We start from the raw sequence: 22,570 nt of genomic DNA on the forward strand, positions 1-22,570 counted from the left end.
TTGGAAGCAGATTTTATTTATTTTATTTTATTATTTTATTTCATTTCGTTTGTTTTATTTGATCTTACTGTATTTTATTTTTTCTTTTAGCCACTTCTTCCAGCACTTCTGTTTGCTGAATTCTACCAGTTAAATGACCCGTTTGCATCCCAACAACATTCTTCAGTTATGTGAGCAAAAGATAATACAGATACAAGTTGGAAAATTTTACTTAGGACCGTAAACTATTTAATGTGAGGAATGATGATTCTGTTACTAAAACTCTGGAGTAGGGCCCTAAAGATTTGGGCTCTCCTACAGCTTTTTGGGTTGATGCCAAGTCACCTGAATCCCAACTCAGCACCAGACTGAGCTGAGCAGCCAGCCAAAGGCAAAAGCCTTTTTTCCTACTCCTGAGTGTTTGCTCAGTGTTTACATCACACTTCCCCCTACTTCTCAGCTTTAAAAATAATTACTGGGGGATGACAATAACACCCTATTTGAAACTTTGCATTAAAGAGGTGGAGTCAGGCAGCAACTGGTCCGACCTGGTTCGTGTTATCACGGATGAAGGATGCCTGACAGGTGGAAAGATCCAGGAGATCTCTCTCTCAGCAGATGCAGCTGGGAAGCCAAGCCTTGTGCAGCAGGAGCAGACAGTTGAGTGTCCCATCACCCTGGGCAGGAGCAGCTCTCTCCTTCTTCCTTCCAGGCTCATCAGAGGGCTTCTACCAGGCTTGCAAGGATCAACCAAGAGGTGGGCCAAAGAACTTGCTCTGAGCCTTGCCAAGGTAAAATGGGATAGGCTGGAGATAAGGCAATCTACAGCACTTAAGTTAGGTGGATCTCAAAATGGGGTATCTAGTAGGTGGCAGGAGGAGAGGAGGTGGAAGCAGGAGATGCTTGAAGTCTTTGCTCCTACCAGTTTGTGACCCCCCAGACAAGGGGATTGGGGCTGGGGAGTGGGTGTACGACACTGCCTGGGGAGGACTCATTGGGGAGGATCAGGGCCTAATATCAGAGTTTTGTGAAAATGATCTCCTGTCCTTTGAAGATAGGTTACTAATAGTAGTTATAAGAGGTTTTCACTGCTTCACCTTGAAGCAAATGGCTGGTTCCATTTACTCTGATGTGCACCTATCAGATGATGATTAAGTGATCAATCATATCAGGGCTGATAAGTGTACAAGGATGATAGAAATGATCAAAATGACTTTTCAATACTACTTGTATGAATTAAAGAGAAATTAAATTTGTTCTTTAGTTCTTTTAAATACAATCACTGAACAGCTGCTCTGTCAAGGTGAGGTAGACAGTCTGTAAGAGATGCAAAATCTCCTTGGAAAACAGAAAGTATTCCAAAGATATTTTCTTGAAACCTTACTATCTCTAAGGAAGTATCGATTCTTTTGAATCCAGCTCATTAAACAGCTGAAGTAGTCCTCATGGTCAACATGATTTTTTTAATGTGTCAAGGAAACTCTTAGATGTATTCCAGATTCTGTTTTCAATTAGGTTTGAATTGTGCTTTTATTTCTTTAGATGTTTGCAGTATGGATCACTACTATTTTTCTTCTTGGTTCAGCCACAGGTAAGACATAGAGTTGATGAAATCTATAAACAGTAAAAATAGTGTGCAGCTTATAACAGAATAACTATTTTTTAGAAAAAGGATGTGCTCTGGAAGGGATTTAACAGACTTCTTCATTGAGTTACAGCCTATCTTTCCTACATTTAACCTATTCCTTTTTAATTCTATAAAGGTTTTTTGCAGCTAGTAAAGAGAAAGGGAATCAAAAAGGTATTTATAAATATATATATTGTTACTAAAGTTCTTCCATAACAGTTTTCCCCACCCACTCTCAACTCACACCAGCATTAATGGCAGCTACAATGCTTGTAAAACCAGCCTGGGCATTTACCCTTCACAGAGCTCTGCAGAGAGCAAGAAAACAGTCATGGTCCAAAATATTTTACTGCTAGGAAAGAATAGCTCAGCAGGGATGGACACAGAGAAAGAGCAGAGAAACAAAAAGACACAGTCCAAAAGTCTGCTGGCAACAGAGGAAAGACCTCTGTGAAAAATGATCAGATCACTTGTGCAGCCTCCACCTGCAGCTCCTCAGTTCAATCTTCTCCTCCTCTAGATCCATTCCCACTCCACATCACTCTACCTGTGCCTTTTGCACAGTGGGTAAGCCATGGTCTGATGTGACCTCTGTGTGTGACCTATCCTAAGTAACCAAAGATTCTCATTGGTTTCTGTAGCTTTTTTAATAGCAATCTGGGGGGTGGGATTTCACAACTCTTGTGCCATAATTGTGGGGAGGAACAACATTTAATGACAACACCCATATGTCATATTTGCAGCATTACTGTGCTAAAGTCACAATAGAAATTGGGAAACTCTAGTCCTTCAGGCATGGACTACACTTCCCAAGGCTGTCCTTTGCTCTAGGCTTCCACTCAAATTCCACTTTATTGCTTCCAATAAAATCTTATGGCAGTGAAAAAAAAAAATAAGGGAGATGTTTCAAGTACATTACAGAGCAACCAGAGGTGTCTGTTTTCATGTTTTGGTTTCTTATTGCTCCTCCATGAACTGTTGCACAAGAAATAGCAATTTCAGTAATCCCTGGAGCATTAGCACTAAGCTGTCCTGTGTTAACAAGGTGATTGTCAAAATAAGGCATGAGTTCACCAAACTGAGCTCTACACTATCTGTAACAGGAATCAGGCTTGAAGTTCAAGTCCCTGCTCCATGCACAGCAAACCAATCCCCTTGGTGAAACCTGAACACAGGCACCACCCTAACCCAAACCAACCATTTGCTGCTTCCCTGTTGTGAGCACTTTCCTCCCAGCTTCTTGTAAGATGCTGGCAGCCCAACCTCCTGTGTTCCCAGAACACTCATGTTTTCCTTTGCTTACCCCAGGAAAAGAAGTTTGTTATGAAAGGCTGGGATGCTTCACAGATACCCCTCCTTGGTCTGGGATCCCAGGGAGAGAGCTGACAGGCCTGCCCAGCTCTCCAGAAGCTGTGAACACCAATTTCTTCCTTTACACTAGGGACAACATTGTGAAATATCAAGTAAGATCCTGCTTTAATAACTTACAGTATACTATGCATTCAACAAATCATACAGACAGGTTCTTTTCTCCCCTATTCTTGCTCAAAAGCCTCCCAGGGAGAGGCTTTAATCCTACATTCCACACTCCATCCATAGCCCATCCCAATTTCCTTTCATCTCATTTCATTTTTCTCATTTCAGCTGTCTGACAGACCAGGTATACTTAAAACATATTAATTGCAGCCTTCTAAGACAAGTCATCTGAGATATTTAGAATATACTTTATACACTTCTCTATTATAAAGCCAGAGGTAGGGAAGGCAGTAAAGAAAAAAAGCTTCATTTTACCTGCTGTGTGTCTTCAGCTTAAAGCAATATTTCAAGACTCAGGGCTGTGGTTCATACAGAAGCTTACAGGGCCCTCTGGACTACATTTGATTGGTCTCAAAATCTCTGCTTGTGTGGTTTGTCCTAAGAGCAAGTAAAAAGCTGAGTGAGGACCAGAAGCTAAAATATCTGTGCTTAGCAGAGAGGGGAGGGAAAATGGGATCAAAAACTAAAGGAAAGATTAGAAAGGAAAACAGGAGGCTACAGAATAAAATGGAGAGAGTGAAATAATATGTAGAAAAAGGAGAAAGCAACTAAAAAGGGAATGAAATGGTGATGCAGAAGCCATATAAATATTAAATATTTGGGGAGAGATGACATGGAGGGAAAACGAAGACCAAAAAGCTAAAGAAAAAGATTTAAGATACACCTTAGAGAGAGCCAGGACATTTACAGAGAGTTGAACCAGGTTATACCTCATGACAGCACATCAGGTAGAGAAACCCAGCAGACTGGAGCTGAATGGAATAAAAAAAAAAAAAAAAAAGAAGAAAAAAAGTGAGGGCTATCAACAACACCTGCAAGGCAGTGGCAGCAAGAGGAAGGTCTGGACTGTGACAGGGTAACAAATGGAAGTCTCTAAAAGGAGTTTGCAGCACTGCATTGGATGGATCAAATGGGAACACTCTGAAAGATGCCAGTGTTAGGTCAGCCCTTTCATCTGGATCCAAGCAGGTCCTGGGAAAAGCTCACAGAAGGATGCTCAAGATGTTGGAGGTGTCTGGGCTGGGCTCATCCATAGCCTGAAGCAGTTTAGAGTAGGGAGCTATAAATCCATCTGGTGAAAGGAGAGAAATGAGCATCAGGGAGCGTGAAGTTTACTTTGACAGAGAGGAAGAAAAATGAAGCAAATTAATAGGAAAGGGGAGTGGGACAATTTGTTGCTGTTGTTGGCTCACATTACATGAAGAAAAGCTTCAGAGTTCTTTTTTATATAAATGGCAGCTCTAGAGTGGATTTCTCCTCTTTCACCTACTTCAGAAAAAGTTAAAGATCCAAGAGGACTTAGATGAGGCTTTAACTCCATGAGTCTTCCACTGCAAATCAAAAGTGTGTTACTTAGTGCATGACATACCCTTTTAAGCTTACAAAACCATAACAAGAAGTAAATTAGAGCCAACTTTTAAAACAACCCAGTATTCAGAACTTCTTTAAGAGAAAATAATGACTTCTCGATAAACCCCCAAATGCCTACTGCCTCTGATGTTGTAAGCCTGGTGAGCTTTCCCATAAAATATAAATAATCTTAGTGATGAAGGTCTTACCTTCAAAGAAAAAAGAAAGACAAAAAGTATAGATAAAAAGTCAACCACATAATACCTTGCAGGAGATGCTATCTTTTCATTTCTATGGCCAGGTTTGATAAAATCTTGTACTTCCATGGCATGTTGTACCAGTACATCTCAGAGCATTGTGAAATGATGCCAGTAGCATTAGAGGCAAGTAACTAGAGGAAGTGACTCATTTTTTGAAGAAATTATTTGATATCCCCAACAAGGCAGTTTATGAATGAAGAACAAGACCCATCACTTCAGAGTCCAGGACTGTGCTTTGACCACTTGGGTGCTGCCTCCTGTATCACCTGTAGAGTGGGATGGAGCAGTCACAGCTTTGTTGTGTTGTTTGGGTTCTGTTCTGTGGTGGGTTTTTTTTCACACAGAAAATTTCTGCTACAAATCCTTCAACCATCAAAGCTTCCAATTTCCGAGCACACAGGAAAACTCGTTTCATTATTCATGGGCATCTTGCTGGAGCAGACCTCCCCTGGATAACAAGTATGTGCAAGGTATGGTATGGCTGTCACCTGGTGGTCATTTCACTTGTGTTTGAAAGTGCAAATATCTACATAATCCCATTAAATGGCTTAAAACCCCCACAGAAGTTTTATACCCCGATGCTCTTGTTAATTTAGAGAATATATATTAGGGGGGAAAAAGCCTCAGAATTAAGCTCAGTTCCCCATGAACACCCTCTTATTCCCAGCTGAGTTAAAGGCACTTCAGCCTTCTGTTAAATGCTCTTTTGCTGCATCCTCTTCCACAGGGACAACTGTAATTTATTGATTTTTCTATTCTTTGCTGATAATAAAGGGAAAAGAAAAAAAAAGAAGCTGCTTTCTCACCTCAGCAAAAGGTCTAAATAAACATTCCATTTTGATCTAATAGAAACAAAAGGCTGTGTTCAAAAGATTGCTTTAATTTTATTTAGGCCCATTTTAAAAATGAAATTGTTTCAGAATGAAAAATCAGAATCTTCCATTGCAATGAGTGTATCATTTGAATATTTTGCTTGAAGTACATGGCCTGAAAAATTCAAGCACATGAACACAAATTTGTGAATCCTTTTAGTTTGATCCCAGAATATACATTTTAAAGCATAAGGTTTGGCCCATAAAAAAATAGGACATACTGTCCTTTTTTGCTAATTAGGGCACTGTCAGTAAGAGAAGTTGGTACCCTAGAGACAACCAAGGCATCTGGAATGGAAAACAGAAGTGAAGCAAGCTCCTGTGTGTCTGTAGGCAGTGTTCAAATCAGTGCCATCACTCTGCCTTCTTGTGTGGATTTTTCAGTACCAGGAGGAACTGATGTGCCCAGGATGTGTCTTTATGGGTCACAGCAATTCCCTGGCTGCAGCAGAACAAAACTCTGTTTGCACATACCTTGGGCTACAGCTGTAATTCACCCCTGTTGGCTTTCTCTTCTCCTGCTCCCATGTTTTCCAAGCAGCTCATGCTTCCCACTGAGGATGTGAACTGCATTTTGACAGACTGGACAGGGGGCTCCAGTGGGTTGTACACGGAAGCAGTGAACAACGTCCGCGTTGTGGGGGCTGAGCTGGCATACCTGGTGACCCTGCTGGAGGTAAAATACCCCTGGAATGGGAAAGCTGGGAATATTCTGTGGGGTACAGGCTGTGTTCAGGGTGTTCAGCTTTAGATTTGATGCAATAGAGACAGGAGGCGCAAAAAAATCATAATAAAAGCCCTAATCTTGCACACGAGAGGGAGAATCCCTGCTTTGGTGTCACAGAAGGATGCCCCTAAAGGCTTGCAGGATGTGCTCTCTGACAGGTTGGCTCATGATGGGCTTTTTACTGGATTGGACTTCCTATCAAAACTGGTAGGGTGGTGAGATATCTGACAGAGATTACTCCCTTCCAGAGGTGTGATATCAAAGGGGAAAGAATGGGAACTGCTTCTCTTCAGGTGCAGATCCCACCACCCACAGCAGCAGTTTCCCACCCAAGAGCATCCCTTCTATTGCCTCCTGGTCTGGCCAAGCCTCAGCAAGCTGAGGACCAAGATGCAGTGCCACGGGCTTGCATCCCCAGCTTAATACCCTTGTTTTTAACTTTCCATCCATCTTCACAGAAAGACTATGGCTACTCTCCTGAGAACATTCATTTCATTGGCCATAGTCTTGGAGCACATGCTGCAGGGGAGGCAGGGAGAAGGAAACCTGGCATTGGAAGAATAACAGGTACTGAAGCTATTTCTGCTGCTGAAGCTTGATATTTTCTTACAATTTAAGAGAGCTGGCTTATAAACACACTTCACAGGCTGCAATGTGCTGGTTTGTCACAAGAAGCAAAATGCAGCTAAAATGGTAGCACAGGGATGCAGCCAGATCCCACCACATGCCATGCATGTCACAGATCAGCACATTCAGGAAGGCTGAACTGTCCTGACTGTGGCTAAAGAGAGGTAACTTTTCACAGGTCCCAAGTCCCAGGGAACATTTGGTTAGGATTTTAATGGTATAAAAGAACAGGAACAAAATAGTCTATTACATATGGAGTAATAGACTTGTAAAACATTAGCAAGTCGTTGTCATATTTGGTTTTAAAAGCCCACTTTAACATGGCTTTTCATCAGCTCAAAAGATTGAAAAGGTGAAATGAAAAATTAAGACCCCTGGATTTAGTCTGTCAGGACGAGGCAGCAAAGAGCCACCCTGGAAAGAAAGCAAGCTGCCAGTCGTGTTGCTACACAGAGACACAGGGTGTCATCACCCACTCACTCATCACTTATTTAAAGGCTCAGTATTTTCCAGTTTTCTTTACCTCCAGTCAGTTCTTTTCTCTGCATGCCATGGCTCTGACTAAGCTGTGTATGCAGAAAGCAGTCACAGAGGCAATTCAGGGAAACCAGGATCAGAACTGTGTTGCTTTAGACCCAAACAGAACTCACTGGCATTGAAGGGGTAACATTTTTCAAAGCAGCTCTTTTGAAAACAAAAATGGATATTTGAAAAAAAAAATTATCAAAAAAACCCAAAAAAACAAAAAAACAACCCAAAACCCTACAAGCTCAGATGAACAGATTTCATATTTTTCACTAACATGGGGAAAAAAAACAACAAACCCATCCAAATCTCTTCTTTATAACACTTTTCCCTAAAAGTAATCCAAGCACCAGTCAGCATTTTACTGTGCTGCAATCCCTCCAGCCACCTTTCTACTAAAACCCTGATAGTTTTGCTGGCCCTGGAGCACAAAATGGATTTTTATACCTGGAGTAAAGGCAGAAATGCAATTCCATACATTGTACAACACACTGTCTGTGATGACACTGCTCCAGTGTTATATCCTCAGTGAGACCTCTCTCCATTTATCTAGGTTTGGATCCAGCTGGACCCCTTTTCCAGTATACTCCCACAACAGTTAGGTTGGATCCTTCAGATGCAAAGTTTGTTGATATAATTCATACTCATGCTGGCCATCTTTTCTTTGACTTTGGTAAGTTTCCAAGCAAATGCTGACACCAGCACAGGGTGGGCACAGCATTCAGCCTCGATTCACTGTGCATTTCAGCTCCAGGGATTCTTCAGACTTGTGGCCACCTGGATTTTTACCCAAATGGTGGGAAGAAGATGCCAGGATGCAAGCAGCTTCGTGTACCTCCTGCAAGTCGGGATATCAATGACCTGATGAGAGGTAAATATATTTTAAAGTAACACCTCATTATAAGCTACAGTTAGAAATAAAGGCTCTAAGGTAAGGCCTTTTGAATGGATGTGTTCTTTACATAGTACAGATTTGGAGCATAGAGACAAAGCTCAAAAATTGAAGGTTTAATACTGCCTGGGAAATACCCTCCAGTTTTCTTTTGTCCTAACAAAGACAAATTCCACATGAAAACTTCATTTAAAGCATGCAGACTTGTTCCTCACAACCTTTCTAAAAGCCTGCCACTTTGCTGACAGGCTGACCTCAGTGGGAATTCTACACATGAAGGAATGGTAAAATTTAATTTTACATTAATTATCTAAAAATGAAGTTTTTAAAATGTGAACATTCCTTCTCCCTAGAAAGACATCACTTCAAATATTACTGGGGTTAGACATGCTCATCCACACCATTAACAGCCCTAAAGTCTCCAAAGGGAAGAGCACAAGGTTAAAAATACAGATGATAAAATGACAGCTCCATTGATAGCTCCTGTTCTTCAGGGAAAACTGGGCATTTAATCAGAATTACCCTGGGATCCAAGGGTGCAAAAACCCTGTCTTCTCATCCTAACCTACAGAAATGAGCACATCCATTATTGTCAGATGAATATTTTGAAGTTCCTACCAGCAGTTCAGTAATTGGCTTTCAAAAATGATGGAGAAGTTAGTAACAAAGAGGACTGAAAGCAGGCAGTGCATAAAGCCACTTGGAACCAAAACACTTTCCCATCATACTGCGTAAGAATTTTCAGCAGAAAAAATGAAATGTTTCCCAGAGACCATTCACAAGGCTTTTTCAAATGTTTTTTGGTGAAGCAGAAGCTGAGCTCTGCTGAACACAAGGAGATGGAGTCAGCTGCTCAAGCAGCTCCTAAAAATAGAGGCAGCCTTAACTCCTGCCTCTCAGCCAAACCTTACTCTGTGTGTATCTCTTCTGTTTGATAGTATTTACATTTATGTAGTGCTTTTATGTACTGAGTGCCTTAGAAATGCTATTTAGTAGCTTCTTTCTACAGCAGAGAAGAGCATTGTGTTCCCATTGTAGAGATGTGAAGTGACTTTGGCACTAGCACAAAGCCAGCCAACTCTAAGAGCTGAGGTTTTCAAGTTAAAAGCAGAGACCCTTCTGATTTAGATTAAAAGAAGGAACTATAAGGAAAACATGTTCAGGAAGCCTTGATGATGCAGATTTTCAGGAAAAGCAGACAAAAGGACTTTTCAGAGGGCTCTGGTGTCATTTTTTTTTTCTTTCCTTATGTAAAGAGCAGTGTGTGTCAGCTGGGCAGTACCAATTGCTCTGCCTTTAAGATGCATAAATATTGACAGAAGGTAAAATCCTGATTTCATTATAAGCTGTGCCAGCTTGCAATTCCTACAGAGCCTCCAAGACTTCCCCTTGTGGTTAGGGGAGCCTCCCCCATGCTAAAGCAAAGGAGAGCCTGTTTTTATACAACCTACCTGGTATCTTGTGCTTTGATAAAAGAGAGACTTCAGAGGCACTGAAGATAATACTTGTTACCAGGGAGCTGTAAATACAGCCCAAATGACACTTTCTTATTTCCTGCACTGACTGCTTATAAATTTCACTCTGAAGGGAAAATGTACTTGTTTCAACTAATCCTGACAAAAGCAAGGACATACTGTCAAACATCTTGCTTTTTAGAGCATTTCACAGAATCACCACTGTCAAAAGATCACAGATCTTCTAGAGCTTAAAAACACTGAAAGCCATTGAAGTAAAAATAATTACTGCAATTACCATTAGTTCTAGAAACTAGAATGGAAAGTATGGTTTTTACAAAATACCATGTTGTGATAATGGCAAGGAAATGAAAACTACGTCATAATAACTACTAAATGCTTTACAAACTCTGTAGCTATGAATTATTCCAGTCTTTGAAATATCACTGGGAAATTCTTCTAAATCCTGCTCGGTTCTTGTGTTATACTAGAAGAAGTTTTGTACACATAGAAAGATGGGAGGCTATACAAGGTACTTGGTGCATCTCCAGCTCTGGTAAATTCAGCATAAGGACAGGGAAACACAGATTAGAACACAGCTCTTCCCCACTGAAAATATATGTGTAGCCATCAGTACACTTTTTACTATAAAACCAGGCAGTTCATACTTTAAACACCTGAGACATATGTACAAATATGTGTCTATATGTACAATGCTTTTGAAGAAAAAAAGACCCACAAGTGTTATTTTGGCACAGACTTTATGTCAATCTATAGCTTTAACCTGTTCTACCTGTTTTTCCCAGCATACAGAGCTGTTGGATGTGGACATAAAAGAAGTCTCAGGTATTATGCTGAGAGCATTATCACTCCCAATGGATTTGCTGGGTACCAGTGTGAAACATACAGAGCTTTTGTGTTGGTAAGTATCAAATACATATTTATCTGAGGGGTTATAGCCCTGCACTTCTTCTCTTAATCATTTCTGGAACAACTTCTACCCTCTTGTTCATGGAGCCAGGTTGGATGGGGCTTGGAGCAACCTGATCTAGTGGGAGATGTCCCTGCTCATGCAGGGGGTTGGAAGATGATCTGTAAGGTCCCTTCCAACCAAAACCATTATGTGATTCCATGATACAGGGAGGCTATGCAGACCCACTGCCATCCAGACCATACCCATAACTCAGGAAAAAAAAAACAAAACCCAAAGGTCCAAAAGAAAAGAAGGTAGGAAATATAAACACCAAAAAACAATTACAAAGGGAGAGATGGAGAGCACAGAGATGCAGTGTCCAGGTTGGCCTTGTGTGTAGGTCAGCAGAAAGGGGCACTCACCCAGTCTGGTTGGAAGAAGACCATCTAAACCCAGTGGAAACCATCATCAAGAGGACAACCTCTGTATTTCATAAGTGTTTAAATATCTGTATAAACATGAAACAGTATATGAGGAGGTACTTATACACCACAGCATTGCACAGACAACCCTCAGGTGGCACAAGAAGGCAGTAATATAATGTCCTGATGCTTCAGACCTGATATAACCAGGCTTTTGGTGGAGCAGTTCTGGTGATGAACTGAGGACTGGTCAAGAAGAAAGATGGGGCTGAATTTATTTCCCTCTACTTCCAAAAGGAATTATTAGTATACTGCAGAAAAGTTGCTAACATTTGTAGTGTTGCACATAATTTGAAAGTTTGATGTAATTCAGGACTTGGACACCTGAACTCTGTACAATTTAGTGATGCAAGGGAAATGTTTTTTCTTATAATAAACAAGTGATGATTTAGGTTCTTTCTCATCTAGTGTCCAAACAGATAAAGATCCACAAATACCAGTTCCTACAGAACCTCCCAGACATCAAAATTGAACTAAACATAACAACGCTATTTTTTCCAACCACAATTAAATCAATTTCATTGAAATTATACATGCTGATCTTTTTTGGGGGTTTTTTGCTTTGTTTGTTTGCTTTAATGGTCATTAAGGACTTGATCTGAATATTTGATCTATGCTGTTAGATTAATTTATTAAGGTTTTGCATGGCAATAAAGACTGAGAAGCAGACAGAACACTTTCCAAAGCAAGATCCAAAGCTTCAATATTCCCTAAACTAAATATCTTTACCATATGATTGAGATATCCAGCCATACCTGCTTGCAAATGTGGCTAACCACCCTATATTAATTAGCAGACAGCCTTTTAATGGACAAATTACCTGTATTTTACAGATCAGGTAGTAATACACATGCATTAAGGTCTCTGCAAGAGCATAAGACATTAGGCCAGATTTTAAGCCAGACAAAATAAATTGACTGACCATCTTGTCTCCTTTTTTACCACACTGATAAATGCTGAAGACAGGATCTGATTTCTGAAGGAAATACCTTTGTGAAAAAGCTGGGAGAAAAATTAAATGCCCTGATTTCTTACATTAGAAGAATTTGGAACAAAATAGATAACAACTGGTAACACACACTGTTATTTTCTCCCAGGGAGATTGCTTCCCATGTCCAAAGGAGGGATGCCCACTGATGGGTCATTATGCTGATAGATTTTCACGTAAAACTGAAAAAGAAGAGCAAAAAGTTTACTTGAACACAGGGCCCTCTCCTCCATTTGCTCGTAAGTGGTGCTCCTGGCCTAGAAACCCTGCTAGACTTTGTTAATTTGGTGATGGCTTCAAAACTTCAACAAAGCTGAAGGTGGGAGGAATGCTATGCAGAAAGTGCAAAATTTCAAATAAAAAAAAAGCTATTGTTTCTATTGACAAAAATGTATAAAGCTGGATTGTTTCAGGATATTTTTGCAAAGTTTGTCAAGTCAAATGGCAGACAGTAAAAAAAAGTAGGTTTAATTCTGATTAATGCAGAAGCAGGAAATAAAGAAAATTCAAAGTAAAATGTAAGTCATCTGAGGTGATGAACTGCAAGGGCAATACATGAGAGAGAGTCTTTAAGGTTCTTATTCCCTAGGCAGTAAAATCTGAAAGCAAATTCAGGAAGAAAAAAAAAGAAATCTTGCATCACATCTCCATAAGAGCAAAAATTTAAAAGAAGGAATTTGAGTACAGAGAAACTGACCATTTTTCCAATCAGAATGCACATATTCATTTCAACATTTACAAACTGTTGAGTTCATAGAAATTACAGCCTGAACCCAAATATAACCTTATGAAGTGGGTGATGAGATCCTCTTTTTAACAGTGAATCAAAGCCAGTACAAAAACTTCCCAATCTTGGTTGCTTAAAATCAAGATATTCTCTGCCTGAGGCCCTGCTTCTGCCTTGGAAAGACATGTGAGGTGACAGGATCTCCTGCCACCTCTTGGGCTCTGCACAGGTATAAAAAAAAACCTTGAACACTCTTGATATAAAGCTCATCCTGGGAGAGATGCTGGTTTTGTTTAATGTATTTTCAACAACAGAGCAGTGCAGGGGATCTCACTTCAGAGTTAAGAGCTGACAGGCTGCCCCTGAGACCCCTGGAATTGCTTAGAATTGTGAAAAAGGACAAAAGTAAAAGTGAGTCCATGTGGGAGAGCAAGGAGCACTAGTGGCCATGGAAAATTAAATACTTGGCATAGCCAATAGATCAGCAAAGATTGCACCTGCAATTTATGCTGCTGTCAAGGAAATAATGCTACCAGAATCACACAGAAGTAATATTTGCCTTAGTAAAAAATGACATTCTGTTTGCTTACAAGTGCCTTTGCTCAGTCCTTTCCTGTCCCTGAAAGGCATGGAAACATAAGAAAAGTTTTGCCATTAAAAAAGAAGTCACTTTACAACCATAATCTATTTAATTTGTCTTTCAAAGGCTGGCGGAAAGAGATTCATGTCAGAATATCTGCAATGGAAACCATGAAGGCAAATATAGATGTAGCCTTGACTGGAACTAATGGGATCAGGAAAAAATACACAATCGACAAGTAAGTTTAACATGTCTGTTGAAAAAAAATGGCTTTATCATGTTAATCATATTGAATTTATTAGCAGTTATGTTTACATGTGTCACCTTGTTCTCTGTGACTCATGATTTACAGGGGTAATTGAAGCAGCTGATAAGTGGCTGAAGTTCCCTATGCTACAGATTGTGATTAAAATCTGCTTGCTGGTGTCTCAAGCTGTGTATTCTCTTTTCTGAGGATGATGGTTAGCACAGCAAAGTGGGCAAGAGTAAAGAACTCTGATTACTGCTGAGCTCAAACATTATTTGGTGGTCTTAGAGAAGATAAAGAGCTGTGAGATGTACAATGATTTAATCTGGGGTCCCTGTCCACTCATCCTGGCCTTTTCCAGTAAATATGAATTTAAATCTCATAAATTGATCCTTGTCAAGAGCACAGTTTAAACACTGCAAAACCACCCCCCTCTCCATTTGAACATAGCCCTGTTACTGGTCTGTACCAGGAGTGTCTCTGACTGCCAAGACACTCCTGCAGGGATACACCTACAGATAATTTCTATGTTAATGTCTCACTGTAATGTGCATTCCCTTCTAATGAATACCAACACCACAGAAGACATGAATGTAAACTATAATTTTCCATTTTCTTCATGGCTGAGAACAAGCAGAAACTTTATGAGAACTTTATGACTTGGATTACTGAAAGATAGAGCTTATTTTCCAAAACTAATATCGAGAACAAACCCAAGGCAGCAGTGACAAAGGCTGGGCTAGCTAATTCAGTGTGTTCATTCTGAGACATTTGCACAGATCTGTTGATCCCTCTGAGTAACCACCTCCTCCTTAGGTACCAACACTGGGTTGAGAAGCTGAAAGCCTGTAGTAGGATGCACAATAACCTCCCAAGGTTAATACAGAGACTTTGTGGCCTTCACCAGTATGCCTGGCTGAAATCTGCACCACAGACTTTAGCCAAAGGGGGAAAAAAGTGACATTTAATCCTCAGAACTTCCTCCAGGTACTCAGGATAAGTCATGTAGGGAGAGATAAGGCAGCCTTAACCCTGCCACAATAGCTCCAGGGAAGGTAAAATTGCAATACTGATTTGGAGGAAGATTTCATCTAAAGTGTCAATGAAACATTCCTTCCTAATCCTTACAGAAAGGTTAAATGAAAAGTGCATTGCATTTTGTGTGTGTAGTTTTTTTATCTTCCCCTAAGTTTAGTTCTGTTACAATACTCGTTCAAAAATATTTTATATGTTTTATATCTTAAGAATTTAATGTCCAAGGAGTTTATAAAATATTTTGCTACATGGACTGAATGATTAGTCATCAGAGAGAACAGACCTTGGTGTTTCTGGACCTGGGACATGATCCCCCCACTGCTGAAAGCATTGGACCTGCATGAGGCTCAAATTTTGCCCAACATCTGTGATTGGCAATTCTAAAAACTAAAAAAAAAACTAAAAAAACCACAAAAAACTATAACAATAGTATTCAGCTCTCAGAAATAGTATTTAACTCTCACAGCATCTCACACCTCACTCCTCTGCTTAAACTGTAGAGTTTTTTTTCCTCCTTTGTAACAAGCTGAGAGCATCACACCTGAGCTTCTCTTTTGGCAGGGGCACTTTCGAACCAGGCAGCACTTACTGGAACAATATTGATACAGAAATTTCTGGGAACATTACAAAAGTTGAGTTTCTCTGGAAAAAGCATCTGGGTCATGCAGACAGAGGCCGCATGGGAGCTGAAGAAGTCACAATAATATCTGGGGAAAATGGCAATGTGTGAGTCCATAATCTAATGATCTTCCATTCAGTGGGTCTGGTGGGTGGAAGAAACAGAGCATCTTTGCATGGTATCATGCCCTTTAAAGCAAGTGGGTTTAAGTATTGAAAATAAAAGCCAAATCCCAATTTCATGGCAGCACCTGGGTGTTGGGCTGACTACAGTAACTCCACCAGCTCAGCACTGCAGTCAGATTTCCCCAAAGGACAGACACATCAAATCTGAAATTTTGGGAGGGTGTAGCCCTGCACTTGTAAGACAGGCACAAGGTTTTCTTCTAAACTTCAGCACATCAGAAACAGCACTGCATGGTGCAACATGGCCTTGGAGGGGTACTGGAGGCTGCCTCTAACCTGATCCCACAGCCCAGGTGCCCACTGGCATCTGCAGAACCCTGGGCAGACTCCTGGAGCACATCTCTGGAGTTGGTTTTAACCAAAACCAATCCAACTGCTGGGTCCTGAGACCTCTCTTTTGTTGAAAGCAGAGTGTGGTACGTGGGGAAAATGGAGTGAGGGATTCACTTCAGAAAAAAAAGCACACACCTTGTCCAAATTAAAAAGCTAATGGAATCAGTCTTCTAATCCAAGCCTGTCTTAGAATTTCATAGTAATTTACTAAAAAGTAGTTCTTCAAGAAAATATTAGATAATACACACACCTTTCATTCTCAAACTACTCAAACACACTCTTTGACCTAATACAAAATAAAAATGGTGTTTCTAGTTATTATCTTTGGCAGCTGCTTAACAAATGTTCCACTGTGCTGAAAAATATATCCTGAAACTTTTCCTCCCTCCCTAGGTCTGTGTTCTGTGGCTGTGGGACTGTGAGGCCAAGGACCTGGCAATCCCTGGTGCTTTGCTGAGGCTCCAGAAGTGATGCTGTGGTTGCCCACTGTGGCAACCCCTGGACTACCAACACCTCCTCAGCCAGCTGCAAACCTTTAACAAGGCTCCTTCAACAGACAGGAAAAATTTGCCCAGCCCTTCACAAAAGCTATTTCTAATTTAGTGGTATCAGCTTTTATCCCTACAAGGGAGTTACACTGCTGGGAATTCCAGTTACAGTGACAGCTTACAAGTGTTTTACCAGTAGCCCGATCATACAGTGTGATGATGTTTCAGAACAAGGGGAAAATAATAACAGAGGGAAAAAATGTTCCAGACAACAACAAACTGAAAAAAAAAAAAGAAAAAAAAAAAAAAGAGAATAACAAAACATAATGAGGAAAGGAAAATGAAGAAGAAAATAAATATTTTTTAAAAAAGAAGAAAAAGGAAGTGTTCTTGAATTGTACCTGCTGACTTGATTAGAAAAAGGACACTGCTCTGTTTTCAGGAGGATCTGATTCTATGTCAGAAATCCAAGAAATAATTTTAAGTATAAAAATAATCAGAGTCTGAAGGGCATTGCCCAATATGTTCTTCCTTCCTGAAGATGACATTTTAACAAAACTTCAGCAGCCTATCCAAAGGACTGCATAGGAGCTGGGGCTGCATTCTGAGTTGTGCAGCATGCCTAGAGAAAATCTACCATCAGAGTTCACCAAGTGTCAAGCAGGACAGCTTAATGCACAGCAGAATATTTGGTTGTTGCCTTTTTCCTGAGGAAGAACTCAGGATGTGCTGAACACTGCTGGGCTGGGACTCGTTGTACCTGGCAGAGGCACCCTTGTTATCCCAACTTTGTTGCACTACTGAGGATGTTCAATTTTCTGGTAGCTTTTAAAATAATTATTTTCTATTTCCAACTAAAGCAGATATTTCCACCTCTACCCTGCCTTTCTGAAGCCACTGAAGTTGGGCCTGAGCTGCATTATTTGCATGTCTACATAGCATTGATCCCCCCAATCTGGCAGCATTTTGATTATACTGGCTAACAAAACCAGACTAGTAAGAGTTATCAGCATCAGCCCACATAAGATAAGTTTCTGTTTCAAAACAAGCTACCCACAAAAATCCTTTCGGTTTTTAATTGCCCACTGTGGCCTCAGACATGCAGCTGATTTTTAAATCTAATCATTGGAGTGCAGAAATCCTGTGTGTGAATCAAGTTGGGCAGCTCTGTTCTGTCCCATCCTAACAACAAGCTATTCCAGAATACTACCAGTGAGGTTAACCAGAAGGTGTTAATGAGATGCATTACACAGGGATAAATGTGAGTGATGAACAGGTGTGTTTCAAATTATGCAGCAAGAATTCTGAGATGTCAGAATCCAGTCACATCCTTTGAAGTTTGCCAGAAGAGCTTGCTTAGGAGGTTTGCAGCCAAGATGACAAAACTCTGTGTCCACCTTCTCAGGCTCACTGCTTTGGTACCTTCATCATCTCCACCCATGTGCAGTTGGATCCAGAAACCATCCCAAGCAGGGAAATTCTCCTCCTCTGCCCCTCAGGGAAACTCCTTAGGCAAGCCCTCTTCTTGGGTAAATAGGGACTCCCCTTTTTTGCACTCCCCTGGAGAAGCAAACAACTCCCCAGATACTTTCATGCAATTGGGAAATATCTCTAGGTAATAATTACACCATCTGTAACCCAGCATCCTGCAGAAATCAGGCATGGGTCTCTGTCCCACAGTCACACAAGCATAGGAGGCTTGGTGAAGGAAGACTTATTAACCCTTTCTTACAGTAAGGAAATGAAAAAAAAGAAATGGAAATATTTTCCTTGGGATCATGAAAAAGTGTGCACCAGGGCCAAGCATTGGATCAGGTCACCAGATTTAAGGACATGAGACAGATGTGAGCAGGGCAGTGGAGGCCACTGCTTCCCCCAAGAAAAAGGCAATGCCCCGTTGAACTCAAGACTTCCATATAACCTGTCCCCTCCTGCCTCCTTACTTGGTTGTGCCACTTTTGCAATTCTAAAAATGAATTTGATGTTCTTATTAATTCTTAATCATATTCTTAATTTCAAAAATATGAGATTTCTTTTTATTTTTAAGCTATTGCTTTCCATTCAGCTTTTTTTTTTTTTTAAAGCTATTGCTTTCCATTCTGACAAAACAGAGCAGCTCCTGTGGTCCAGTGACTTCTGCTACAAGTGTGGTCCAGCTTGAAGCACACACTTAAAAATACGCTTTTTCTTATCCAGTCAGTGTGACTAGAAATAAAATTTTGCATTAATTTCTTCCCCTTGTGTTCTTCTGTTTTGCATTTTTGTCATACACTCTTGAGTTAATTTTCATTTTTGGTGTAGTGTAATGAGGCAACCAGGTGCCACTAATTGCCAGGGAGTGGCATGAGCTTGTGTCAAGCCCACCTGTGCCCAATTAGGGTGGGCCCCAACTGTGCATGAGCAGGACCCGGGGGGCCAATAAAAGGCATCACAAAAAAAAAAAAAAAAAAAAAAAAAAAGAAAAAAAGAAAAGAAGAGGAAAGGGTGAGGCTCTGGTGGCACAGCCTGCTAAGACCCAGTACTGCAATGCCAAGGCCCCGGGGGTTCGAGACTCCTTAGAGCCTCACCCTGAGGGCGATGAGCGCTAGTGGCACAATGAAGGTAATACAGTGCTCCAAGAGCAACTGACCTCTCTTCTGGCTAGCTCAGGGCTGAGCTGAGCCTGTGCTTCAGGACTCACCTTTTATTGGCGCCCTGGTCCTGCTCATGCACAGTGGGGGCCCACCCTAATTAGGCAAAGGTGGGCTTGACACAAGCTCATGCCCACTCCCTGGCAATTAGTGGCACCTGGTTGCCTCGTTACACTACACTTTGGTATGGTAAACATCAACATAAAACATCAACAAAAAGTAATTCTTTGCTTATGCAATGGTAGACAGAGCAAGAGAGATTTGTTTTTATGAGCTAAAGATGAAAAAAAAACAAAAACAAAAATACTAAATGGTGATAGCAGCTCCATGTTGCTGGTACCTAATAGTCTTTCTTCTGTTTCTTTCTGTATTTTAAAAATTAAAATTGATGTATGAAACCTTTGGATTCTATCACTTTGTATTAATGGAGTCAGTCAAAAGAAATACATGGGTTTGATATTCCACAAGACACTCTACCTCTGACAAAGACTGGAACAAGCAATTCTTTCATATCTCCACTGCAAGGTAAGCCAGCTTTTTCAAACAATTTAAATTTCATCTTCAGAATGTCAAGTGAGATGCACAGTTTGATATATTTGGCTGTCCTGCTGTAAGGCAAAGCTTTTTTTAATCAAATCTGCATCACTTTTTCTAGGTTTTTTGTTTGGTTTTTTTTTTGGTTTTTGACATATTGAGATTTCCATTCAGTCTTTTATGTTATTTAAATATTCTGCAATATTCTGAGTGCTTCAGAATTTCATTTAATACTCCTTAAGCATTTGTTCACTGGAGAAATTATGTCAGAGTTAAATTACCAGCAAAGCCATTACCAAGCATTCAGCCTCAGTCCCTTTTCCCTCTCCTGACACTCTTTTGGCCATGGGGTGAGGGAAACCAAACACAGATATAAACAAACCTCTTAAATCTTTCATAGAAGAAAGGAACAGCAACAATGAGTAGTCCAAAATACTAACTCTCTGCTCCACTTACATCATCTGTATTTACTTTATATGTAACACAAGAAAAATAATTTTAAGAGAAATAGTATGCTAGTCATAAAGTGAGATATTCAGGTATGCTAATGAGAAAAAAAGGCCATTTTTATCTGAGTTCTCCATAACCAGGAATAAAATACTCTACTGATTAGCACAGAAGACTGTCTTCTTTCCAAAAATCACAGTCTAAGAAAAGTCCTCCATAAATATTTGTAAGCCTAGAAACAAAAGAATAAAATTAAATACTGACCTCAGTGTTCAGTTTAGGCAACTGTCACTCTTCCCACTTTTGATCCTATTTATTTTAGTTCTGCAAGTAGTCAGGTTTTTTTCATGCTACTCTTATATCCTAGAATATATTGATAAAATCCTGATTGCATCACAAATTTGCAGGAAAAAAACCTATTGCTTCAGTTCATTCCAGAATTCCCTTTTGAACTTTCAGCTTTGTTAGAGACGGAGCTTGACTCACTTGCACACAAAACCTTCCCCTATGCCTTCATTCTGCCTTTGAGATTATCTCCTTACTGATCATATCATGTTATAGCCCAGTCTTGCCACTATCTTTCCTTATAGAAATTCCATGGGAAACTCCATAATTTTATCCAGGAAAAAATACATCAGGTTGGTTTTTTTTTCTAGGTACTCTATTACACCTGTTCCTACATGATTTTTTAATAAGCTTTTGTTTCTTCAGGCTCCTGCCTCAAGAAAAGCCTATTCTCATCCACATGGTTGCATTTTGAAGTTTTCCTGACTTTTCACTGTACATTTAATAGAGTCTTTATCTTTGACATGACTGAAGTGAGTGAATGATTAAAGCCACTCAGTTCCTGAGAATGCACATCCTGAAGGTACCTTCTGGTAGATCTGTAATCTTTTTTAAATTTTTTTTCAGCTGACAGTTGTATCATACCAGTTACCAACACACTGGTAAGATCCCATTGCTTGGGAGCAAGTCTGTTTTCCCAGCTAACAATGCTGCAGGGCCATCACCTCTCTCTCTTCTCTTGTATTTCCTTCTGGATATTTTTATAGATAAATTATTTACTTGCCATTCCCCCACTTTCTTCCCTCAATGAAAGTTATGCATTTTTCCTACAGCAGGCTCCAATTCTCAAAATTGTGTCTGTTACATAGAGGGTAATATAAAATCTTGGGAAAGTGACTCAGCTGAGATTTTAAAGCAGTCAGAGCATTCTGTGTAAGCTCTGACAGTTCTGTTTGGCAGGCTCCTGGAACAGAAGCAAAAATTAAATAGAATTAAGAAAAAAATTAAAATCTTTGAGTTATTCTCCCAAACCCAAAGCTGACTGGGGTTGGACTGGCCTCTGGGAGGGTAAACAATTGCTCACTGACTTCTCAATAAATCAACCTACATGGGGTCTCTACAAAATCACTGATTCTATTCTTTTGTATTAACTTCACAATTTCAAATCCTCTCCAAGCTGCTTTAACTTCTTCTGCTTCCAATAATTAGGAAGCAAAAGTTGATAGGATGTCCAAATCTATTCTTCTGCCTTTTTTTTTTTTTTCCAGGCTAAAACAGATCCAAAGAATCTGTTCTTTTATCTTTAATTATCAAAAGATCTAAACACTTCCAGAAAGAACGTGCCTCATCCCCACCCTCAGCACAAACAGAGCACACCCACATTGCTGTGCTGCAGAAAAACATCTCTCTCCTCCCAGCTACCACAAGGTTGGATGGAGCAAGTCTCTTGCAACACCGGAAGCATAAGCAATATCTAAAAATGCAGCATGGCATTGGTGTCAGCCCCCATTTCATCTCGTAATCCCTCCCCCCCCTCCCCTGTTTTGTTTTGGTTTTTTTTTTGACACTAAGGAAGCTTGGGACCTAACATAGGAGATTCTAGAGCCCCAGAAAGGTAAATACTCTCTGAGTGACTGGTTTGCTGTTCAGAGCATTTCTTTTACCAGGCTAAACATTCACAAAGATTTCTCTTTGCCTCTCAATCTTCCAGGCAAAATCTACAGTTATTCTCTTCCATGCTCATCTGCTCCTTTCAAAGAAGTTTAATGTTCTAGACTTAATAGCAGCTCAGCCATTCAGAATAATGAATACAATCCCTTTAATTCTGTTCATTACTTGTGAAGAAAGCCTGATAGTCCCTACTGACTCCTCACTGCCTTTGGTTACTTTCATCATCTGCTCCAAAATACAGCCTTAGTGTTGTTTCCTTCAAATGATATTATGCTTTGCAAGTCCCCAGCTCACAAAACCAGAAGTTACTGTTATCTTTGTTTGCTTTGACTGATGAATTAGCAGACATCATGTATTATGGAAGGTCAAAGATTTCTCATTTACAGAATATTCCTTTTATTGCTGGAAAGGATACACTAAGTCAAAATGTTTTTTTTTCTCTATTCAGTGGAAGTTTTGTTCACTTGACCAGAATGAACTTATTTGACTTAGACAATAGAAATACCAAGAAAGTCTTTCATTTTTGACCCTGCCACTCAGAGACTAAAGGTAAGGTT

The 22,570-nt window shown here is 40.1% G+C and overlaps 1 protein-coding gene across 1 annotated transcript; it reads left to right on the plus strand.

The window, feature by feature from the left end:
* Positions 1-1,521: 1,521 nt before the first annotated feature.
* Positions 1,522-16,415, plus strand: LOC103525227 (pancreatic lipase-related protein 2). Its single transcript, XM_030453234.1, has 12 exons — positions 1,522-1,570; positions 2,915-3,069; positions 5,097-5,222; positions 6,166-6,300; positions 6,810-6,918; positions 8,057-8,176; positions 8,252-8,374; positions 10,656-10,771; positions 12,342-12,471; positions 13,666-13,777; positions 15,383-15,547; positions 16,352-16,415. Exons 1-12 carry the CDS (start codon positions 1,522-1,524, stop codon positions 16,413-16,415), a joined length of 1,404 nt encoding a protein of 467 aa, XP_030309094.1.
* The last annotated feature ends 6,155 nt before the right edge of the window (positions 16,416-22,570 follow it).

Source organism: Calypte anna, chromosome 6 (assembly GCF_003957555.1).
Source record: "Calypte anna isolate BGI_N300 chromosome 6, bCalAnn1_v1.p, whole genome shotgun sequence".
Lineage (NCBI taxonomy): Eukaryota > Metazoa > Chordata > Aves > Apodiformes > Trochilidae > Calypte > Calypte anna.